This window comes from Malaclemys terrapin, chromosome 7 (genome assembly GCF_027887155.1).
Source record: "Malaclemys terrapin pileata isolate rMalTer1 chromosome 7, rMalTer1.hap1, whole genome shotgun sequence".
NCBI lineage: Eukaryota > Metazoa > Chordata > Testudines > Emydidae > Malaclemys > Malaclemys terrapin.
In genome coordinates, this window is record NC_071511.1 from 115818018 (window position 1) to 115838386 (window position 20369).

The following is a 20369-nucleotide window of genomic DNA, read 5'->3' on the forward strand; positions in this document are numbered from 1 at the left end:
TGCTTTCACCAGGCTTTCACCAGGCCATACTTTTGCATCTGGAAAAATGTGGGGATTTTGCCTGAAAATGGAGCATAAATCCACTAAAGCGGCATTCTCTGCCTTTGGAAAATATATAATGGTGTGCCCATTTTATTCTGAAGTGCCCAGTGATACCACTCAAAGGAACACCCAGAATTTCAGGGCCAAACTGATTTGGGTTACTTCATATCGTGTATGGTGCAGTACAACTATTTTACTATTATTCAACACATGATACTGTGTTTAAGTATGTTCCCATACAGACAAGACACGGCCCATGATTTCCAAAAATTGGAAGTTATCAACTCACGTAACCAACTTGCATGCACAACTGTGGTAATTACAGTTACTCTTTTTGTTTGTTTGATGCTTGTCCCCATTTGTATGTGTCCCTGTCCCACGCCTAGAATGTAAGCTCTCCGGGGCAGTGATTTTATTTTTTGTTGCCTGTCTGTACAGTGCCTAGGTTGATGGTGCTCTGAACCTTGATTGGGTCTTTAAGGCCCTATTGTAATACAAAGAATATCCCCAATATCTAATAAGCACCTGGGAGAAAGGACATCATTTACTGTTTCAGCATCCCTGTTCCTTTAGATAAGATATGATAGAGCTCCCATTATATATGAGACCTCCAACAAGTCTTCCAGTAAAACTGGGATCAAATAATTTTACATACCTGATATGCCTGAGGTTAAATGGAAGCTGGAAAAAATCAATCACCTCTCTTGTACCCTACCTCCCCTCAAAAAAACAAAACCCTTTCAGGTCATATTTCTACATAACAAAGAATAAAAAGGAGAGAACTGGTCCAATTATTAAAATTTCATTTGTAGGTCACCATTAAACGCTGACTTTCTGATTATAATTTTTAACACATTATACCCAGGATTTAACCTGATTGATGCTGTCAGTGTCATCTCACAAGTAATTTCCCTTTTATTATGTATTGAGATAGCTGTCATATTCTCAGCAAAATGCATGGGTTGGCTTATTCACAGGCATAACTGCTGTTTCTTCCCTTACAGGTTGCTTGTCTGAACAAAATGTAACATTTCCCTTTAATTGTAGCCACAGTAAAACGTCTGCGACTAGAATTTTTCAGCGTTTAGCCACATTCTCCCCAGGATTTTCAAAATGTAGCTCCTTCTGCTTCTTTCTCAACTTGTGAAAGCAAGCAGCCTTGAAACTTCCTCACAATTTGAAATTTGTTGTAAGGACAAATATAGAACTTGAAAGGGAAGAATTGGCCATGATATATGCAAGCAAAGGGTCTGCAGTAACTTTTGCTAGCAAAAAGGATATTAAACAACATCCAACTTGTGTGGCTGATTTTTTAAGTTCACTCTAAGGAAATATCCTTTGATTTCCTAATGCGTGTTAAAAGCTGCAGTGTTTGAGTATTGTGCAAACCCTTGGCACACAGACAGCCATGCCTCAGAATAAGACAATGGGCCCAATTCTGCCTCAGGATAGGCACTCACACCCACTAAAGTCAGTGGAAATTGTATCTGAGGGCAGAGCAAGGCCCTTTTGGTTCTCAGAAATCTCATAGGATACGTCTTCACTACCCGTCAGATCGGCGGGTAGTAATTGATCTATCAGGGATCGATTTATCGCGTCTCGTATAGACGCGATAAATCTATCCCCGAACGCGCTCCCTGTCGGAACTCCACCAGAGCGAGAGGCAGAAGCGGAGTTGATGGGGGAGCCGCGGCCGTCAATCCCGTGCCGTGAGGACAGGAGGTAAGTCGATCTAAGATACATCGACTTCAGCAACGCTATTCTTGTAGCTGCAGTTGCGTATCTTAGATCGATTTCCCTCCTCCCCCCTCCCCCAGTGTAGACCAGCCCTTAGTTAACTATGTCTCTTCCAAACCCACAGGTAACATTGTGTGTGTGTACAGAGAGAGGATACAGCTTGGGATCTGTTGGATTTTTAACAAGGGGCACCAGTCAATCCTATATATTCCTCTTTAATTTACCACAGCACCAGGTCACTGACTTGTCCTTGTAATGTCCTCATAACCCTGTAGCCTTCCGTGGCTTTGCATGTTAGGAATGTAGTGAATCTGAAACTTCACCTCCCTTTTCACATTAAACCAATTCATGTGCATTAATGAGCTGACACAGAGTTCATACACAACTTCCTTTCTGGCAAGAGCCAGCATGCTCTGGACTACTAATTTTGGCAGAAGTTTTATTAGATCACTCTGGTGATCATCAGGTTAATCTATCTAAATGATTTTGGTGCGCTACACCTATGATTCTAATTGTACCTTAATCTAGGGGGATTTGCAGTACACTTCCTAGTCTTAGAAGCATTTGCACCATGTGAATTCTTTAATTAATTTTATTCTTTTGGTAACCTGCTTTCTGGTCCTTCCCTCCTGGCAATGATAGAGCTGAGGACTAGGAATCTGGTTTTCAGGGTTTGGTTCCCAGCACTGCTGTGTCGTAACTATGGACATATCAATTGATTAGCCTCCGTTTACCGAGCTGCAAAATGGGTAACATGAGTACTAACTCTCAGAGCTGTTGTGAAGGTTAATTTAATCACTGGTTATAAAATGCATTGAGATTCTGCAATGAGAGATGCTATGGAAGTGTACAATATTGTTAGAATTCTAACTCCTATGCACAAGGAAGCAGCGTAGCATTCTAATTGAGTGTAAGAGTCCTTACAGCTAGAACTAGTCAGAAACTTTTCAGTGGAACAGTTTTCCATTGGAAAATGCTGCTTTGCTGAAATCTAAACGTTTCTTGGCAATGTGGTGATTCTGATGGCATTTTCGACAGAAATTTTTTCCAAATGATTGAAAATTGAAATAGTATTTTGTTCTCTCTCATTTCACTTAGAGCTTCATATTTTGCCATCATGTTAATGTGTTTGGACTGGATGTTAATATACTAGTAAAGATCTATAATATTTTACATTTACATATATTTAATATATTTATCATGTTATAATATTTTGACATTACAAAACTAGCGTTTTCAATAGGGTTGTTTAAATGTGTCTGAATCAAAATGTTACAGAATTTCTATTCCACAAAACGTTTTGAGATTTTGACTCTTGATCTTGATTTGGGATAAAAACAAATTTTGAACTCTCAGAATCCTGTTTTCCAACCAGCTTTACCTCCAACAGAGTCATGCCGGGCTCAAGGGACACATCTGCCTGCTCAATGTCTTGGTGTTTCCTACTGTTCTGTATTTTCATCCCTGGCTCGAACAGGCCGTCCCTAGGATGGCATTTTGTAGACAGAGCTCTGCCTTTGACCCCTAGTTGGCCTCTAGTATGCAGGCTGTGCACTTGTCCCCAGGGCCGGCTCTAGGCACCAGCAAAACAAGCTGGTGCTTGGGGCGGCACATTTTTAGGGGCGGCATTTTGGCGTGGTCCATGCCGCCCCTAAAAATGTGCCCTAACTCACCTCCGCTGCTGCCGCTCGCGCGCTGCTGCTCGCCCTCCCTCCCAGGCTCTCAAGCCCGAGAGGGAGGGGGCGATCCCGAGCAGCCGCGGCACGCGAAACAGCTGATTCGCACGCCGCGGCCGCTCGGGATCTCCCCCTCCCTCCCAGGTTTGAGAGCCTGGGAGGGAGGGGGAGACCCCGAGTGGCCACGGCGCATGCGCTGCTTCTCCCTCTCCCTCCCTCCCTCCTAGGCTTGAGAGCCTGGGGGGGAGGAGGCAGGGCTGGGGATTTGGGGAAGGGGCGGAGTTGAGGTGAGGCTGGGGGTGGGGTAAGAAAAAAATGGGGAAGCGGGGGGCGGGGGGGAGGGCGGCCAAAATTGTTTTTGCTTGGGGCGGCAAAAATCCTAGAGCCGGCCATGGTTGTCCCTACTACTTCCGGTGAGCTAACCCCAAGTTATGAAAGCACTTTGCTAAGCCTTGCTCCTTTTTATTTTTGTCTTGCCATTTCAAGGGGGAATCGTAGGATGTAGCCCTTCCTTTGGAAGGCTGTGTGGCGCTCATAGCTGATATTGAGCAATAACTCAACAGTGTGGGGTTGCGACCATTTTGCCCTTCCCATATTACTAAATGACCGGAGCATCCTGACCCAATCCCGGGCAGATGGGAAGGGGGCCTGGGAATGATCTAGAATCAGTCATGGTACAGAAAAGGTTGAGAACTACTGACTGCTGCCATAGAGGAAAGGCAGTGACCCCACGGACAGCTCCTTCACATCAGCCTGGATGCTAGTGTTCCAAGGTAGATAATGTGGGGTGGAGCGAAGATTGATTGCTCAGTGGTTATTTGGCATTTTCTCCCCCTCCACTTGTCCAGCACTTCAGTAAACACAGGCTGCAAGGTGGGGTCTGGATCAAAGCCTTTCTCTCCACATGTACAAGCTTAGTTTGGAAGCTGTCTGTGGCTTCCATCAAATGTTAAGTTCTTCCCCCTATGGCTCTAAATTGAAACCACCATCTGTTAAATTGAATTGCTTTTCCTGGGTGCTTTGTATGTAAAGAGGCAGTTACTAAATGAGGATAGTTACAAAATAAGCATACGTGTATATTTACAACATATGTACCGCATACCCTGTATATGCATAATGGTAGTGACAATGGCTTCATTGGCCAGGAATGCCTTTTAGTCTGTGTGCATTAGGCATGGCACAGGCAGTCCTTCCTTGCTGATATGGGTCTTATCACTGCTATCCAGACCAGATCTCCATATTCTGAACATAAGGCTATCCTTGAAAACCACTTGACAGTTTCCTCAAGTGCAAAATCAGGGCTGATAGGCAGGAGGAACACGTTTCATCAGTGCTCTGCAGACTGCTTTTGCTTTCTTTTCGCTTCCAGGTCTAAGCCGTGGCATTGATGTTGATCTGCAGAGCCCTGTATGTCACCCTTTGGATAGTGCCTCTCTCCCTATCTATCATCAGCGCATTTGAGGGCACATGATGTGCTTTTGCTAGCAGTTCTAGATTTGTACATATGGGGGTTTCTGGCAGGGGGTTGGTCTGACAGAGCCAGTTTGTTAATCTTCAAGACACAGTGCAAAGCTGAGATGTTCACGTAGGCTTTTGGCAGAGGGGTGTATCTGTTTACTGGAGTCCGTCTTTTTAGCTAATATTCGGACTTGTTTTTAGTATATATTAATGGGCCCAGAAACAATTGTGAATAGTGCATAAAAATGGTAGTCTGCATATTCCTAATTCTTTGATGTTCATGTAACCCTGCTTTGAGCCCTTTAATCAAACAATTAACACATATTTGCTCTTACTATGGTGACATTATTCAAAGTACCAGTCAAAAGAATATTACTCCTGGGAGAATTCTGTGCCAAAAAATTAAAAATTCTGCACACAATATTTTAAAATTCTGCAACATTCTGCATATTTTATTTGTCAAAATAACACAATATAATCTCACCAGTTTCAATTATTTTTGGTCATTTATTTCAAAATACCTGTCAGCAAGTATGTCTGTAACAATACAGACAACAAAAAAGTTTGAGGAAATGTTTTTTGACAAATAGATTTCTTACTAGGCATATTAATATAGAACTCTGAGTAATAATTCATTTAAACTACAATACAGAACCGTATTTTCCACACCTCCTCAGAAGCAAAGGCTCAGGGGAGTCAGTGGTAACGGAGGAGCTGAGGGAGAAGGAAGTAAATTGCTCAGAAGGTACCTGGGTGTGAACTTGGAGGGTTGTTGGTTATGGGAGGGAAAAGTAAGAAACAGGTATTTTGGGGGGTTGGGGAGGGATTGTCAGGGAGCTTCCCCTATGCAGACACTGGCTGACCCCTAGCCTCTCCCATTCAGTTAGGCACAGCTGCCCCTGTCCCCAGGGGTTCCTATACCCCCATGTGTCCTTGCACCCCCTTTCCACATGTGCAGTTCCAGGAAAAGGTTCCCCTGAGTTGAGTGTGGCAGTTCTGGGAACATTGGAAGCTCGGTTGTCACATTCAGGAAAAGTATGTCAGGAACCCAAGGTCTCTCCAGGGGCATGTGGGAAAGATAATTAGTTGTTCCAGGCATGGCATAATGTAGGTCTTGGATTGCTGGTGTTATCAGGATTAGAAAGCCTGTTTCTCGTTGCTGCTGCTGGAGATTAGACCTGTTTGGGTTAGTGTTCTCCAAACACAACAATGAAAGTTTACTCAAGATAGTCTTCAGAAGTGGTGACACAGAGGTTGCTGTGCTGGGGGTAGGTGTTAGACAGAGGGGCTAGTTTGCAGTGTTTGCAACTTGTTCAGAAACAGGAACCTGTGTGAATGAGTCAGTATGATCAGAAAGGATGATATAGTGCAGCATTGTACTAGTGGCATTGTCAGTACCTGCTGCTGACTTCTGTATCACCTCTAACTGGCCAAGGAGACCAATGGCCACTGTAGATACTCAGTGGGGAAGATTCTGGTCCTGATCCTATGTGTGCTGAGTGCCTCTTCTGAGATGCTGTGTCCCCTCAATCCTAAGGATCTTGTGGGTTTAGGTCAATGAATATCTAATGCTCAGTTAAAACTGAAATTGGTTCTGCCACCCAGATTCTAATGCACCTTTGTGCAAAAATAAATAGGTATGTGGGTGTCAATTAAGGACAGAGAATCAGGCTTAAGTTAGGAATCTCTGCTTCCTTTGGTCTCTTTAACAGTCCCAATTTTCATATTATTTCAAGGTGTAACAGCTGCCCAGAGGATGTTCAGGTAAAAGTGTTTCTTCCCACAGGATCTGAACCAGCAGCTGTTTTATGCTGAGGCTTTACATGTTGTCCCATTTACTGGGTATGTCAGAGCTGTATAGCTTGTGGCTGTTTTCAGATTTCTCCCACCTTACTCGCACTGAATGGTCTCCGACTCCACAAGCAGGTCCATGAAATCAGATGGGCTTTCGGAGCAGGATATTAGCAGAATCTGGCCCAGTGTCTGCTGTATCCCAGGCCATGAGCTGCTGCAACCATTGCCTCCTCCCATAGCTTCAAGAAACCCCATATTTTTGTTCCATGGACTAGCAGGCCTGGGAGTGCTGCAGAAGCTGAGACGGCTGAGTGATCAGAGCGACAAGGGGGTGAAGTAGTATCTTTTATTGGACCATCTTCTCTTGGTGAAAGAGATGCACTTTCAAACTACACAAAGCTGACCTGAAGAAGAGCTCTGTGTAGCTCAAAAGTTTGTCTTCTTTCACCAACAAAAGTTGGTCCAATAAAAGATATTGCCTCCCCTACCTTGTCTCTCTAATATCCTGGGACCAACACCGCTCCAACAACACTGCAAACAGTGGCTGAATGATGGCAGCTAAGATATGGGAGATGTTTACAGCTATACAGTTTGTCCTGCAAATCCACCATGCTATTCAACTAGTGGCATTACTTACTAAGAAATCCTACAGGATGCTGGATTCAATTCAGAGTGCAACTGCGAACCACCTATGCTTGGTCTATGCTACAGAGCAGTGACAGCTCCAGCTGTTTATCCCCAGGACAGAAGGGCTTCAACTGTGAGTCCTGCTTGGGGCTGACAGCTTGGATGGTTGGCCTTGGGGCATGGGTGGGGGTCCAGCTGTCAGTGTCCCACAATGCCTCACACAATTAAATAGGTGGAAGCGCCCCTGGTGAGGTCATGCACCACCAACAGAGGGGGATATGAACAACGGCAGTAATTATGGCAGTGGCTGTATGTTGACCTAACTTAGGTCAACTTAATTTTGTAGGGTAGACAATGCCCTAGGATCTGGAGAACTGATTTTGCATGCGGTGTATTGGCCAAGTAAAGCAGGGTCTAACTCTCAAATCTTTAGCATTCTGTCTGTTTCACAATAACTTTTGAGCGTCACATCTGGTCAATTCCAGAATATCAGCGAAAGTTCTAGGCGTTAATGGCCCGAACCCTGTTGATTTTCGGGAAAATTGGAAGAACCAAAAGGGGGAAATGAGAGAGACAAAAAGCCCCTGGCATCTGGTTAGCACCTCTGTTGGTGGCTATAGACCAAAGAACTGGTTGATGGCAGCCATTAACAGCTTCCAACATAACAATACCCCCATCTCAGCTCTGCCCAGTCTCCAAATAGCTAGAGTTTTAAAATGCTGACAACCTGAAAGAGAAAGGAAAGAAAGAAAAACGTTTGTGGGGTGGGGAGTTGACGGGGGGAGGGATGGGAGCACACGCAGAACCCTGGGCATAGGGAAAAGAATAAACACGTATCCCCTGGCATGGACAGAATGGGGAGAAAGAGGTAATACACAGACCCTGGCAGGTGGAGAATGAGGGACCCTGGTATTGGAGGGGAAACTGGGGTGCACAAAGCCTCTGGCATGAGAAGAATGGGGACACACACAGAACCTCTGGCAGGGGGAGAAGAGGAGAAGGGGATACACAGACCCCTGGGGGGAAGGGAATGAGGCATTCTTATATGTGGAAAAAGAGGGGCATTGGGATAAAGAGGGAATGAGGGAGTGCACACTGCACCGGTATAGGGGGAGGGGGCTATATGGAGTGTTGGTGGGAGTCCCTGAAGTAGAAGGGGATGGGAGGGTGTCACACAAGGAGAATGAGTGGGGGATGGAGGGATGCAAGGAGCCCATGGGGCGTGCAATGCACTCAGTCTATAGAAGCAAAAAAATGTGTGCAATCTCTAGTCCTAAACTCAACATCTTTTCTCCACTTTGTTTTACAATGCCAGCATCACAAGGTTACTATACCACTGAAACACAGGGCAAGTGTGGGGTCTAAAATCTGGATCACAGTTTAGCATCTGTACTAAGCTGGAGAAAATGCTGAATGATTTCAGGTGGCTAAATATTTTGACAACTCCCAGAGCTATGTTCAGACAGAAGAGGATCCTGGCCACCTAGAATGTTCTGCGTGGTTGAAGACCTGGTAAATATTCAACCCTTCACTTCTGGAGAGCTGGCTTCCTGTGTCAGTGTCTCGACTGGCTGGAGAAAAGCAAAGAGCACCATTCTCTGAGCACCATTCTCTCACTGCCTGTCAGGAACACACAGAACTCATCAGAAGAAACAGAGGAGACTCCAGCTGGGTGACATGGCTGGGGATTATTACAGACTGCAGAGTAAGTGATTATGCTTGGCGAAGAACAGCTTGTTTCCCAGGCAGCTAAAAGGGAAGCTGGAATCCTGTGCAGCCAAACAAAGCTTTTGCTTTCATGAAGAGCCCTTCATAATCGAGGCATCACGAAGCACTGACTAGTGAGTCACTGAAGATAAAGATAGTGTAGTGCCTGCACAGGCAAATGTGTCAGCCATCATGTGCTCACAGTAGCTCGTGATCAGTGGTGACTGAACCATTTGTGATGGCCATGGTTCCAAAGTGCAAGCTGCAGTCTGAGGCTTTCCAAGTTCTTCTGGGACCTCCAGTGAATGAAAGTGAAGATCAACTAAGAAAAGCATTTAATGGAGGCCGACCGTCCTTGGATAGATGGTCTGGACTCAGCCAGATCCATTTTGACCAAGACACAGCTAGGAAACTTGCCACAGTGAGAAGCATTTTGATTCTCTTTTTGAGAAAAGGCTGCTTTGATTCACTGGCTGTTTATCACTCAGAACAGCTCGATCAACTGGGACTTTGTGGATGCTGCCGTGGAGAAAAAATAAACATCTTTTCATATCCCTCATAGCCCCTGCAGAAGAGTCCAGAATTCTTTACTCCACTTACCTGACAGCTTCCAAGTCTCCCTCTCTCGCCTATTTACATCAAGCCTTTTTGCTTTCTCTGCAGAGAATCTGCTGTTAGAGGGAGGTGCTGACAATGACTAGATGGACTGAGGCTGATTTGTTAGATTGATTGCAGTGGGAGTTTTGCAAGCAGTAATACTAAGGAGTGAAAGACTAGGCTGCATGTGTATCAGTAGGGAATGAGATGTGATGCTGGGAGAAGTAGATGTTAAGGTGACAATACAAAGGCTGGAAAGTCTCTGATGAAAATAGAAGATAAGTGGATGGGGGTCTATAAAATGGAACAGTGAGTGTATAGGGGAGTGATGCTTATGATAAATGTCTGGTGTGGTCAACTGGAATAGACTGGATTTGATAAAAAGTTATCAGGCCTCAAAGCACCGTTGCTTTTTTCTTAACCTTCCCAACTGGCGTGTTTAGAGGAAAAACTCCTACACTCCATTGGATTGTAGGAGTTTATTTGTATACATGTGTTTGCACACCAACTAAAATACTCAATAGAATTTAAAGGGAATCTGTCCACTTGAAATCTAATCAGTTACATGAAGTTCCTTTCGGCTATTACACCTGCCCATGAGATCTCATCCCAATTTGATGACTTTACTGTCATGTTTCCCTATTACTTTTCATATTTTTCCTTTCCCTGTTGTTACTATGTGAAAAACCCACCCAATCAGGGAAAACTAACCTGCTACACTGGGGAAATGGTGAAAATAATTGTCCGCAAAGTGCTGTCAAATGAACCAAGTAAACAAACTGGAAAAAAGAATATTTGTTACCCCTGTTGGCTAAAGTAATCTGAGGTGATACTTATAATGATAGATCAAAATTGTTCAGACAACGTGATCTTTAACTCAGTGGAGTCCCTTTTACATTTTAAAGAAATATTAACCAGTTTATTAACAAGACAGGTTATCATTAAGTTCACATCGATTTTTGTGTTAAAAGTCAATGCTACCAGGCTGCATCATTTATGATTTGTTTCCATATTTAATCTGTTAAAAGGACCTTACCAAGGTATTTTTCATAATTTTTTTAATTGCTTTTTTTTTTCCAACTTGCCATTCACAATTCTCTTTGAAGCTGATCCCAGTTTTCATCAGGAAATTCAGCTCCCTCCATTGTGTGCACACTGCTTTTTATTGTAAGATTGCTCAGGAATGCAGGGCTGCTGGCATGGATTTGTTTTGCTTTTAGTGAAAAGGGAACTGGCACCTTTTGTTCTGACGTGGGTGGGCAGATCTGATTGCAAGATCGATGCCTTCAACACTAAACTTGGACCCAAATCAAAATCCTACATCAAAAAATCCTGAGTTTTGGTGGGAAGGGTCAGATCCATATCCTGCTCTGAACTTTTGCAGCTCAGCCTCTCTTAAAAATAAACAAACGGTTTTATTATTCTGGTAGTGCCCAAAGGCGTCAGTACCATACAGATGAATAATAATTGGTACTTGGCAAACGGGTAGAGGTTGGTCACATTTTCAACCTTTCGCAATGGTATCCCATGTGAGTTCAATAAACATGCAAAGTCCTAATGAAATTCTTGCATTTTTAAAACCAGAAGAAGTTGTTAGGCATTGCCTTATTCTGTGGTTAATTGTTTATCTGGAAGATTCCTATCACGGTGCTTTGCCAGCTTTCAGGAATAAGAAAGCAAAAGTGATCAACCTTCAAGTGCCCCAGGAGTCCTGTTGGGAGTACAGTAACTCCTCGCTTAATGTTGTAGTTACGTTCCTGAAAAATGTGACTAAGCAAAACAATGTTAAGCGAATCCAATTTCCCCATAAGAATTAATGTAAATAGTGGGGGTTAGGTTCCAGAGAATTTTTTTTCACCAGACAAAATCTATCTATCTATCTATCTATCTATATATATACACACACACACACACACACACACACACACACACACTATAAATTTTAAACACACAATTTAATACTGTACACAGCAATGATGATTGTGAAGCTTGGTTGAGATGGTGAAGTTAGAGGGTGGAAGAGGGTGGGATATTTCCCAGGGAATGCCTTACTGCTAAATGATGAACTAGCATTCGGCTGAGCCCCCAGGGGTTAACACATTGTTAATGTAGCCTCACACTCTACAAGGCAGCACGAATGGAGGGAGGGGAGACAGCATTACAGACAGAGAGACACACCCTGTGTGTGGGAGAGAGAGAGAGAGAGAGAGAGAGATGTGCATTGCCCCTTTAAATACACTGACACTATATTCTAAGTACATGGCCTTTAAAAAGATCAGGAAGTTGAGACAGCAGCAGCGGCCAGCTCTCTCCGTCCTGAGCCCTGTTGTCTCCCCCCGCTCTATATGGAGAAGGGGTAAGCGGGGGGCAGGAGTAGAGGGGAGGGGGACACCCTGACGTTAGTTTCCCCCCTCCCCTGCACAGCAAGCAGGAGGCTCCAGGGAGCAGCTCCAAGGCAGAGGGCAGGATCAGCACAAGGCAGTGGAGGGAGGGACAGCTGAACTGTGGGCAGTTGGTAGCCTGCTGGGCAGCTGCTGCAAGGGAACTTAGGGGAGCGGGGAGCTGATGGGGGGCTGCTGGTCCACCCTGGTTCCTAGCCCCTACCAGCTAGCTCCAACGGGCTGCTCTTCCTGCAAGCAGTGGATAAAGCAGGCGGCTGCCAAACAACGTTATAAGGGAGCATTGCAGAACTTTAAACAAGCATTTTCCCTAATTGATCAGCAACGAAACAACATTAATCGGGACGACTTTAAGTGAGGAGTTACTGTATCAGTACTTTACCTGGGTGTATGAGAGCCATGTGAAAATAGTCAACTCTGCAATATGATTTCAGTGCTGCTATTTACTGCTACTCATCTTAGACCTGATTCAGCATAATCTTTAAGCACATGTAATTTTAAACAGCGAGTGAAGATTCCAATGAAGACTGTTTGCTTCCTTTATTTAATTTTTTTTTAAGTAAAAATGCACACTCTGATTTATGTTCCCCCATGCTGGTGCAGAAGGGTGACAGTTGCATGTCTCTCTACCAGCTGATGCCTTGGCACCTGACTGGGGCATGGATTCCCTTGGGATCTCCACAGTAGGGGAGCTTCAAACTCCAACCCTTGGGGCACTCCGCTTGACCGGCTGCCAACTAGTCATGGAACCATTGTCCATTCATCCAGCCCATACTTCTTTAACTTGCTGGCAAGGAGACTGTATCAAAAGCTTTGCTAAAGTCAAGGAATAACACATCCACTGCTTTCCCCTCATCCACAGAGCCAGTTATCTCGTCATAGAAGGCAGTTAGGTTAGTCAGGCATGACTTGCCCTTGGTGAATCCATGCTGACTGCTCCTGGTCACTTTCCTCTCCTTTAAGTGCTTCAGAATTGATTCCTTGAGGACCTGCTCCATGATTTTTCCAGGGACTGAGGTGAGGCTGACTGGCCTGTAGTTCCCTGAATCCTTCTCCTTCCCTTTTTAAAGATGAACACTACATTAGTCTTTTTCCAGTCATCCGGAACCTCCCCCGATCGCCATGAGTTTTCAAAGATAATGGCCAATGGCTCTGCAATCACATCAGCCAACTCCTTTAGCACCCTCAGATGCAGCGTATCCGGCCCCATGGACTTGTGCTCGTCCAGCTTTTGTAAATAGTCCTGAACCACTTCTTTCTCCACAGAGGGCTGGTCACCTCCTCCCCATGCTGTGCTGCCCAGAGCAGTAGCCTGGGAGCTGACCTTGTTCGTGAAGACAGAGGCAAAAAAAGCATTGAGTACAATAGTTTTTTCCACATCCTCTGTCACTAGGTTTCCTCCCTCATTCACTAAGGGGCCCACACTTTCCTTGACACTTCTTGTTACTCTTAACATCCCTTGCTAGCTGCAACTCCAAGTGTGATTTGGCCTTCCTGATTTCGTTCCAGCATGCCTGAGCAATATCTTTATACTCCTCCCTGGTCATTTGTCCAATCTTCCACTTCTTGTAAACTTCTTTTTTGTTTTTAAGATCAGCAAGGATTTCACTGTTAAGCCAAGCTGGTCGCCTGCCATATTTACTATTCTTTCTATACATCGGGATGGTTTGTTCTTGCAACCTCAATAAGGATTCTTTAAAATACAGCCTGCTCTCCTGGACTCCTTTCCCCTTCATGTTATTCTCCCAGGGGATCCTGCCCATCAGTTCCCTGAGGGAGTCAAATCTGCCTTTTTGAAGTCCAGGGTCCGTATTCTGCTGTTCTCCTTTCTTCCTTGTGTCAGGATCCTGAACTCGACCATCTCATGGTCACTGCCTCCCAGGTTCCCATCCACTTTTGCTTCCCTATTAATTCTTTCCTGTTTGTGAGCATCAGGTCAAGAAGAGCTCTGCTCCTAAAAAATTAAAATAAAATAAGATTAATGGAGATATCTCCATCTCCTAGAACTGAAAGGGACCTTGAAAGGTCATTGAGTCCAGCCCCCTGCCTTCACTAGGAGGACCAAGTACTGATTTTGCCCCAGATTCCTAAGTGGCCCCCTCAAGGGTTGAACTCCTATCCCTTGGTTTAGCAGGCCAATGCTCAAACCACTGAGCTATCCCTTCCCCCTCATTGGTTCCTTCAGCACTTGCACCAGGAAATTGTCCCCTACATTTCCTGGATTGTCTGTGCACTGCTGTATTGCTCTCCCAGCAGATATCGGGGGGATTGAAGTCCCCCATGAGAACCAGGGCCTGTGATCTAGTAACTTCTGTTAGTTGCTGGAAGAAAGCCTCGTCCCCCTGATCTGGTGGTCTATAGCAGACTCCCACCACGACATCACCCTTGTTGCTCACACTTCTAAACTTAATCCAGAGACCCTCAGGTTTTTCTGCAGTTTCATACCGGAGCTCTGAGCAGTCATATTCTCATAATCTCTCGGTGCAGACTCCCCGGGGGCGAGGTGAATAGTACATTCAGGGATGCTTCCCCCCACAAGGCCTCAGCCAGTTGGTATGGTGGCAGAAGCCAGAGCAGAACTGGGTGACCTCTTTGTGAGGTCTACGGGAGATATGGGTATACTCACTGGTCGATTTCTGGGAAGGCAATCCAAACAGCCTTGGGTGAAGTTTGTATGCAGCATGCTCAGGGTTAATGCAGCAGTATCAGCTCAGAGCCCATCACGCTGGAGTGCTGCATGTGATGTGAGCAAGCTGTGGGAAAGCTATGCTGCCATTGGTCAAGGCGGGGGAAAGAGGAAAAACCCACTGCTTAATTTAGACAGTGACAAATGAGTTGCTGTGCAGGATGCCTCACTCTTTGTCAGATGTGGGGAGTGATGCAGAAGCTGCAAAGGCAAATGTATTTTCTGTCCAGATCTTCACAAGCGGAGCATCGTGGATGGCAGCTCATCTGTCATTACTATCCCAACGTACAGCTTCATAGGGCTCTCTAACGAGGCCGTACACGGTGCTTGGGGGATGAAGATCTTAACACTGTGTCACTTTAAAATGTAATCCCTCCCCCCCACTGCCCTCATTCAGGCAGACATTCATGGTATGTTTCAACAGCCCTTTTTCTCATACTTGCTTTAGCTCTCTGGACACTTCAGATGCGGCATTGTTATGGACTATAAATGTTATGGAGAGTAAATATGTAGGGGCGTCTCTTTAGTCTGAGCTGGCCTAGTCAGAGCGCATGAAAGAGACGAGGTGTGTTGGAATAGGACCCCTTTGTTAGGGGGTGCAGTGTATGGGAGCTTTCGGAAACCCCTGCATTTTCTACCACTCTGCAGAAGATGCAAACATCTGGCAAGCTACGCTGAGAATGAAGTGATGTATTTAGCTTGTGTTGTGCAGAGAGAGGGTGACACTGATCGCTCCTGCCCAAAGCCTGAGTAATTGGACTTGTGTGGGGCGCTAAGAGGGGGTTAAGGGGAATGGAATTGCAACTCCTCAACCCTGTGGGGCTGCAGTGTAACCTTTCCACAGCCACTACTGGGTGTTGGTGCCACTGAATCCACATAATCATGGACCCTGCAGCCTCAATGCCACTGTAGCTCTATTACATGCTGGCCTATTTGGGACCAGTGTATAGCCGAGGCTGTGGCCGATCATGGCCCCGTGTGCCTGCTGAGCCCTTGCGTGAACCCCCCCACGCTGTTCTGTATTTCACCCAAATTCGTTGCCATACATTACACAGGCACTAGGAGCGAGTGACGCTTGTTTGTAGAATTTTCGTGAACAAATGGTTTCCTGCCCTTAACCTAGTCTGTATTTATCTCCTTTCTATTCAAGTACTCTCTGAGAATTGCCAGCTTTCTATATTTACGACCAGCTGTTTCACCAGAGGAGATAAATGTTTCTGTTAACAGGGCAACTATAGTCTAGTAGGCTGTTAGCTCACTGTGACCTTAGCCAAGTCACTCAACAGCTCTGTGGCATCAGATGAATGGAGCTAATGATGCTCACTCACCTTTATAAAGCACTTTGCGATCTGCAGAGGGAAAGTCCCAGATAAGTATGAAATGCATTTGTTGTTCTTTTATACTGACAACATTAGATTTCAAATGTTTCCGTAATCTGAAGGGGCCTGATCCTGAGCACGGCCAAGCACCTGTAATGCCTATTGTCTTCATTGTGGTCAGAACATCTTGGCGTTTTGCTTAATTGGGCAGAATGGATTTTCTTCTTCTTCTTCTAATGATAATAATAATAATAATAAAAACTTACTGCAAGTCTAGTGCCATGCTATGATAGGAACAGAACAGTCTGAGAGTTTTGCCTTATCCAGCCTCTGGAAGGATGAAAAAGCTGGAACTGCTGGTTAAAAATAAGAGGTGATAAGTGAGTGGCATTTGTACATTAAGGCTCAAAAAAGCTGATTCAGGTATATGGGGTGGCGTGTTAAATGGCATAGAGAATTGGAGGGAACAGTTACTGGCCATCAGTTTGTCATTCCCATAGTGTCTTTTCCTGGTTCCACTCCTTACACTTTGTCCTGTGGGGCAAAGTCATCTTGATGTTGCATGTCTTTGCTACACAATGTCAGGAGGCTCAGACATATGTGTTACCATGTAAGCATCTTACACTGGTCCCAAACTCCCCTCGCCCCCGTGTCTCTCACTCACTTTCTGGATGGTAACAGTGTACAGCATCTGTTTGGTGCTTTCCTTTGCTTGGACTATTATCCAGAAAGTTAATAGTCCATTTCAGTGACATGGGGCCTGATTCTCCTCTCACTTTCGCCAGCATAACTCTGGAGTAACCTCATTGCAGGCCTGGATTTACACTGGGGTAAAACTACCATTGTCAGAGTTGGTTGGGACTTTTCAGGCATCCTCTATCTATTGAGCTTGCACACTGAAGATCAATGACCTTTTTGAGATGCCTAGAGATCAAGAGTTTAACAGATTGGGTAGATATTCCTTCAGCTTCAGTGATTGGGCTGAACTGTTTTCATTATTCTGTTAATGACACTCATGTTCAACTGCTCGATGTCATTGTGAGGATGTGATATTCAGCTCAGGGTGTTAAGGTATCAAGTTAGAACCCAGCACCCTCCAATACAATTTCCAGCCTCTTTCCTTCCCTGCAGCTTTCCCTGTGTCCATCAGGTTTCTCTCTCATTCTTACTTTTATGAGCCTTCCAGCCCTTCCTCCACCAAAATTGCGCCTGGGGGGGGAAGTCTGCAACTCTTCACTGGGCCCCAGCATATCATTTTATTCAAATCTCAGTGCCCACTGGGGTGCCCCTTATAGGGAAAGCTTTGACTGTTTTGGATTTGAATGGAATGGCAACCCTGAGCCAGAGATCTACAACATGATATGAAACACCATGGCATCTCCGAGATAGAGGGCATTCAGTGCCATTGCCTGGGGCTCTCTTTGCTTGATTCCTGCCATCAAAGGATCTCAATATATCAGTGCTCAGTGTTGACTCCAAACATAGAACTGAAGTTCTCATGTAAATGTCCTTTTTTGTCCATAAGGAATGCCTATGGGAGTTGTTCCTTTCCTTACGTACAGAGGAGGATACGCCCTATTATACTGCAATTATTGCCAAAGCCTTTGTTATGTTATCTAGCTGTAAAATTTTTGTCTTTTACCACTCCTGAATCTTTGAAAGTTTTGCTGCCTACCAAGAACCCGTTTAACATTTAGTGCTTTGCTGCCATCTGGAGGGGGGAAAGTAATGCCTGAGAAGGACGACTACTGAGGAGCGTTTAATTTTAGATTAGAAGTAGCCAGTCCGTGCCTACTATATATAGATTTCTTTAAGCAACAGAGACTTTGCTGATGGCAAAAAAACAAATAAACAGTGGCTCCTCTTGAAGACATTCTTGTGAGTGAAAGCAGATTTTGTTAATTCGTAATAAAATCTGCAGACTGACTGGACTGGCTGCAAATCGTCATTGAAGGTGTGACAGTGCCTTCTGTACTATTCTTAAGTATGCTTGTTATGGAGCAGAATGTGTCTGTGGTTCCTTGTTCCCGGGCTGGAACCTTGGAGGGTGGAGGGGGATTCTGACTCCTATGGGAATGTAGGTGTCTCGCATTGCTTGTAATGACCCCTTCTGGCTAACCTAGGAGTGGTGTTCGTTAGGTAGGTTAATGAAGATTAATAAAGCAACTCACTGACAATGAATGTACATATTTATTTGCAGATTGCGCTGGCTGTGGAAGAGATATAAAAAATGGCCAAGCGCTACTAGCACTGGATAAGCAGTGGCACCTGGGATGCTTTAAGTGCAAGGCATGTGGCAAGGTCCTGACTGGGGAATACATCAGCAAGTAAGCAGCCTCCTATGTCTTTTCTGTTGCCTGGCATGAAATCCATCCTTACTTTCCAAAAGTACAATGCAGACAAATTCTCCTTTTCTAATCTGCTGGGCATATCACACTTCCAAAAACCTGCTCTGTCGACACATGCTGATCATTCATGGGGTAGACAATGGAGGACGTGGGGTGGGGGGTGAGCTATAGACCCCATCCCCAAAATTTTAAGAATCTCAATAATAAATAAAGGAGACAACGAGTTTGGAACACGTGGAGCTTTTCTCACTTTATTAAACGTGGACAAATTTAGTCATTGAACAGCTATTATTTTTTTAAATTCTCGACCCCTCAGTAAAAAAAAATTTCTGTGCCCTGTTGCCCATCACCATGTACACTGAAATCCTCACTCATAGTAGGAGCAGAATATTGGAATTGGGACCTGAGGGGAATTTTTCCCTGTAAGCTGGCTGGAGCAAGTAACGAAAAACAGTGATTTAACAGTAGTTGGTAAAATAAATACTATGAGCAGGAGGGTTGCATGTCTTTTTCTGGTCAAAGAGAGGGGTGTGTGAACACCCACGTTGTGTTTCCAAGGCACAGCTTTTTCACCATTTTGTCCAGTTATTTTCAAGTTGTGAACTTGAGAAGAAAGGAAGAAACTGCACATCTCTCACTTTGCTAGAACAGAGACCAGACACATTGATGTGATTGACCTGACACTGTGTTTACCTTCCCCAGATTAGGAACTAATGAAGAAGAAAGTTAGGAGCATACCAAAGCAAGGGAGAAAAATCCGAGAGAGAGTGCTTTAGCCGCAAGATGGAGGGAGTCTAGCCAGACCCCTTTCAAACATCTAGCGGGGGAGAAAAAATATAGGGACACTACGTATATGACTGATGCAAACCTTTCATCGCTCGTTTTAGTGGGCACAAATATAAACAGGCTGGCATCTATGACTAATTAAACAAAGGAACTTGTAAGATGGTGCCTGATACCATATAAATTCTTTAAACTGGCTAAGGTGTTTCTAATTCATTCCTCAGTCATGATGCCACTGATGTGTCTGTATTTATACGCTATTAAGATTACCAAGGATTTATTTACTGAAATGGATAGAGGTGCAGCAGGCTCATACATGTGTATGATAGAATATTGACAAAGGGTCGGATCGTCATCTTCTGTAAAGGGGCATAGCTCAGCTGCTTTTACACCCATTGACACCAGCAGAGGATTTGTGCTTGAACGTCTCTTCTTTATTCTCTGTGGCAATTTAAATGTTGATCCAAATGGTGCTAACTGAAATGCCTTTTCATTTGAGCTGCAAAATAGCTACTTTGGTTTCTGCCCCATTCACCTCTTGCTGTCAATGGGCATTTCCACTAGGGACAAGGGAAGAATACAAGCCGCGTTGTAACTTGTATCGTCTGGATATTTTATTTCAGGGATGGTGCCCCTTATTGTGAAAAGGACTACCAGGTTCTCTTTGGAGTCAAATGTGAAGCATGTCACCAGTTCATCACCGGGAAGGTCCTAGAGGTAAGTAATATATAATCTATTGCTTAATAGCTGGGTTTACCCACCAGAGTGCAGGGTACACAAAGAATTTGTTCTGTGGGATTTTTGCCATTGACTGCAGAATTAGCCTGTTGTGCTTTGGAAAAATTCCAGGTCCCGGGGGGAAAAAAAGTGTAGGTAAGAACTGATTGCCCTGGTTTCTGTGAAGATGTCAGTGAGATGATTTTTTTTGTATGGTACTGCACAAAGTGGGTGGTGAGTCTATGTCTGGAGCATCCTGGGTAGCTGGGGTGAGGATTAGAAAAAGTACTGAAGGAGACGCATATGGGGATAATAAATGTTCTCTAGTTGACAGCTGTGAAGAGTGGTAGGAACACTAGGTTTCTATTTTTTGGAAGAGAGGAGATTGAGATAAGGTGATAGGCATGATATTGAGAACATGAAAGGGAGGAATATTCTTGAGAGGAAGTTAAATAATTTAGGTATGAGAAGGCACAAAC

The 20369-nt window shown here is 44.6% G+C and overlaps 1 protein-coding gene across 5 annotated transcripts in view; it reads left to right on the top strand.

Moving 5' to 3' along the window:
• The window catches only part of ABLIM1 (actin binding LIM protein 1), a 328840-nt gene that overhangs the window by 184706 nt on the left and 123765 nt on the right, over positions 1-20369 (top strand). For all 5 annotated transcript variants that reach the window (XM_054033290.1, XM_054033291.1, XM_054033293.1 and 2 more), the window contains exons 5-6: positions 18243-18369; positions 19797-19890. In XM_054033290.1, coding sequence (XP_053889265.1) covers positions 18243-18369; positions 19797-19890 — 221 coding nt within the window. The remainder of the gene's footprint in view (positions 1-18242; positions 18370-19796; positions 19891-20369) is intronic.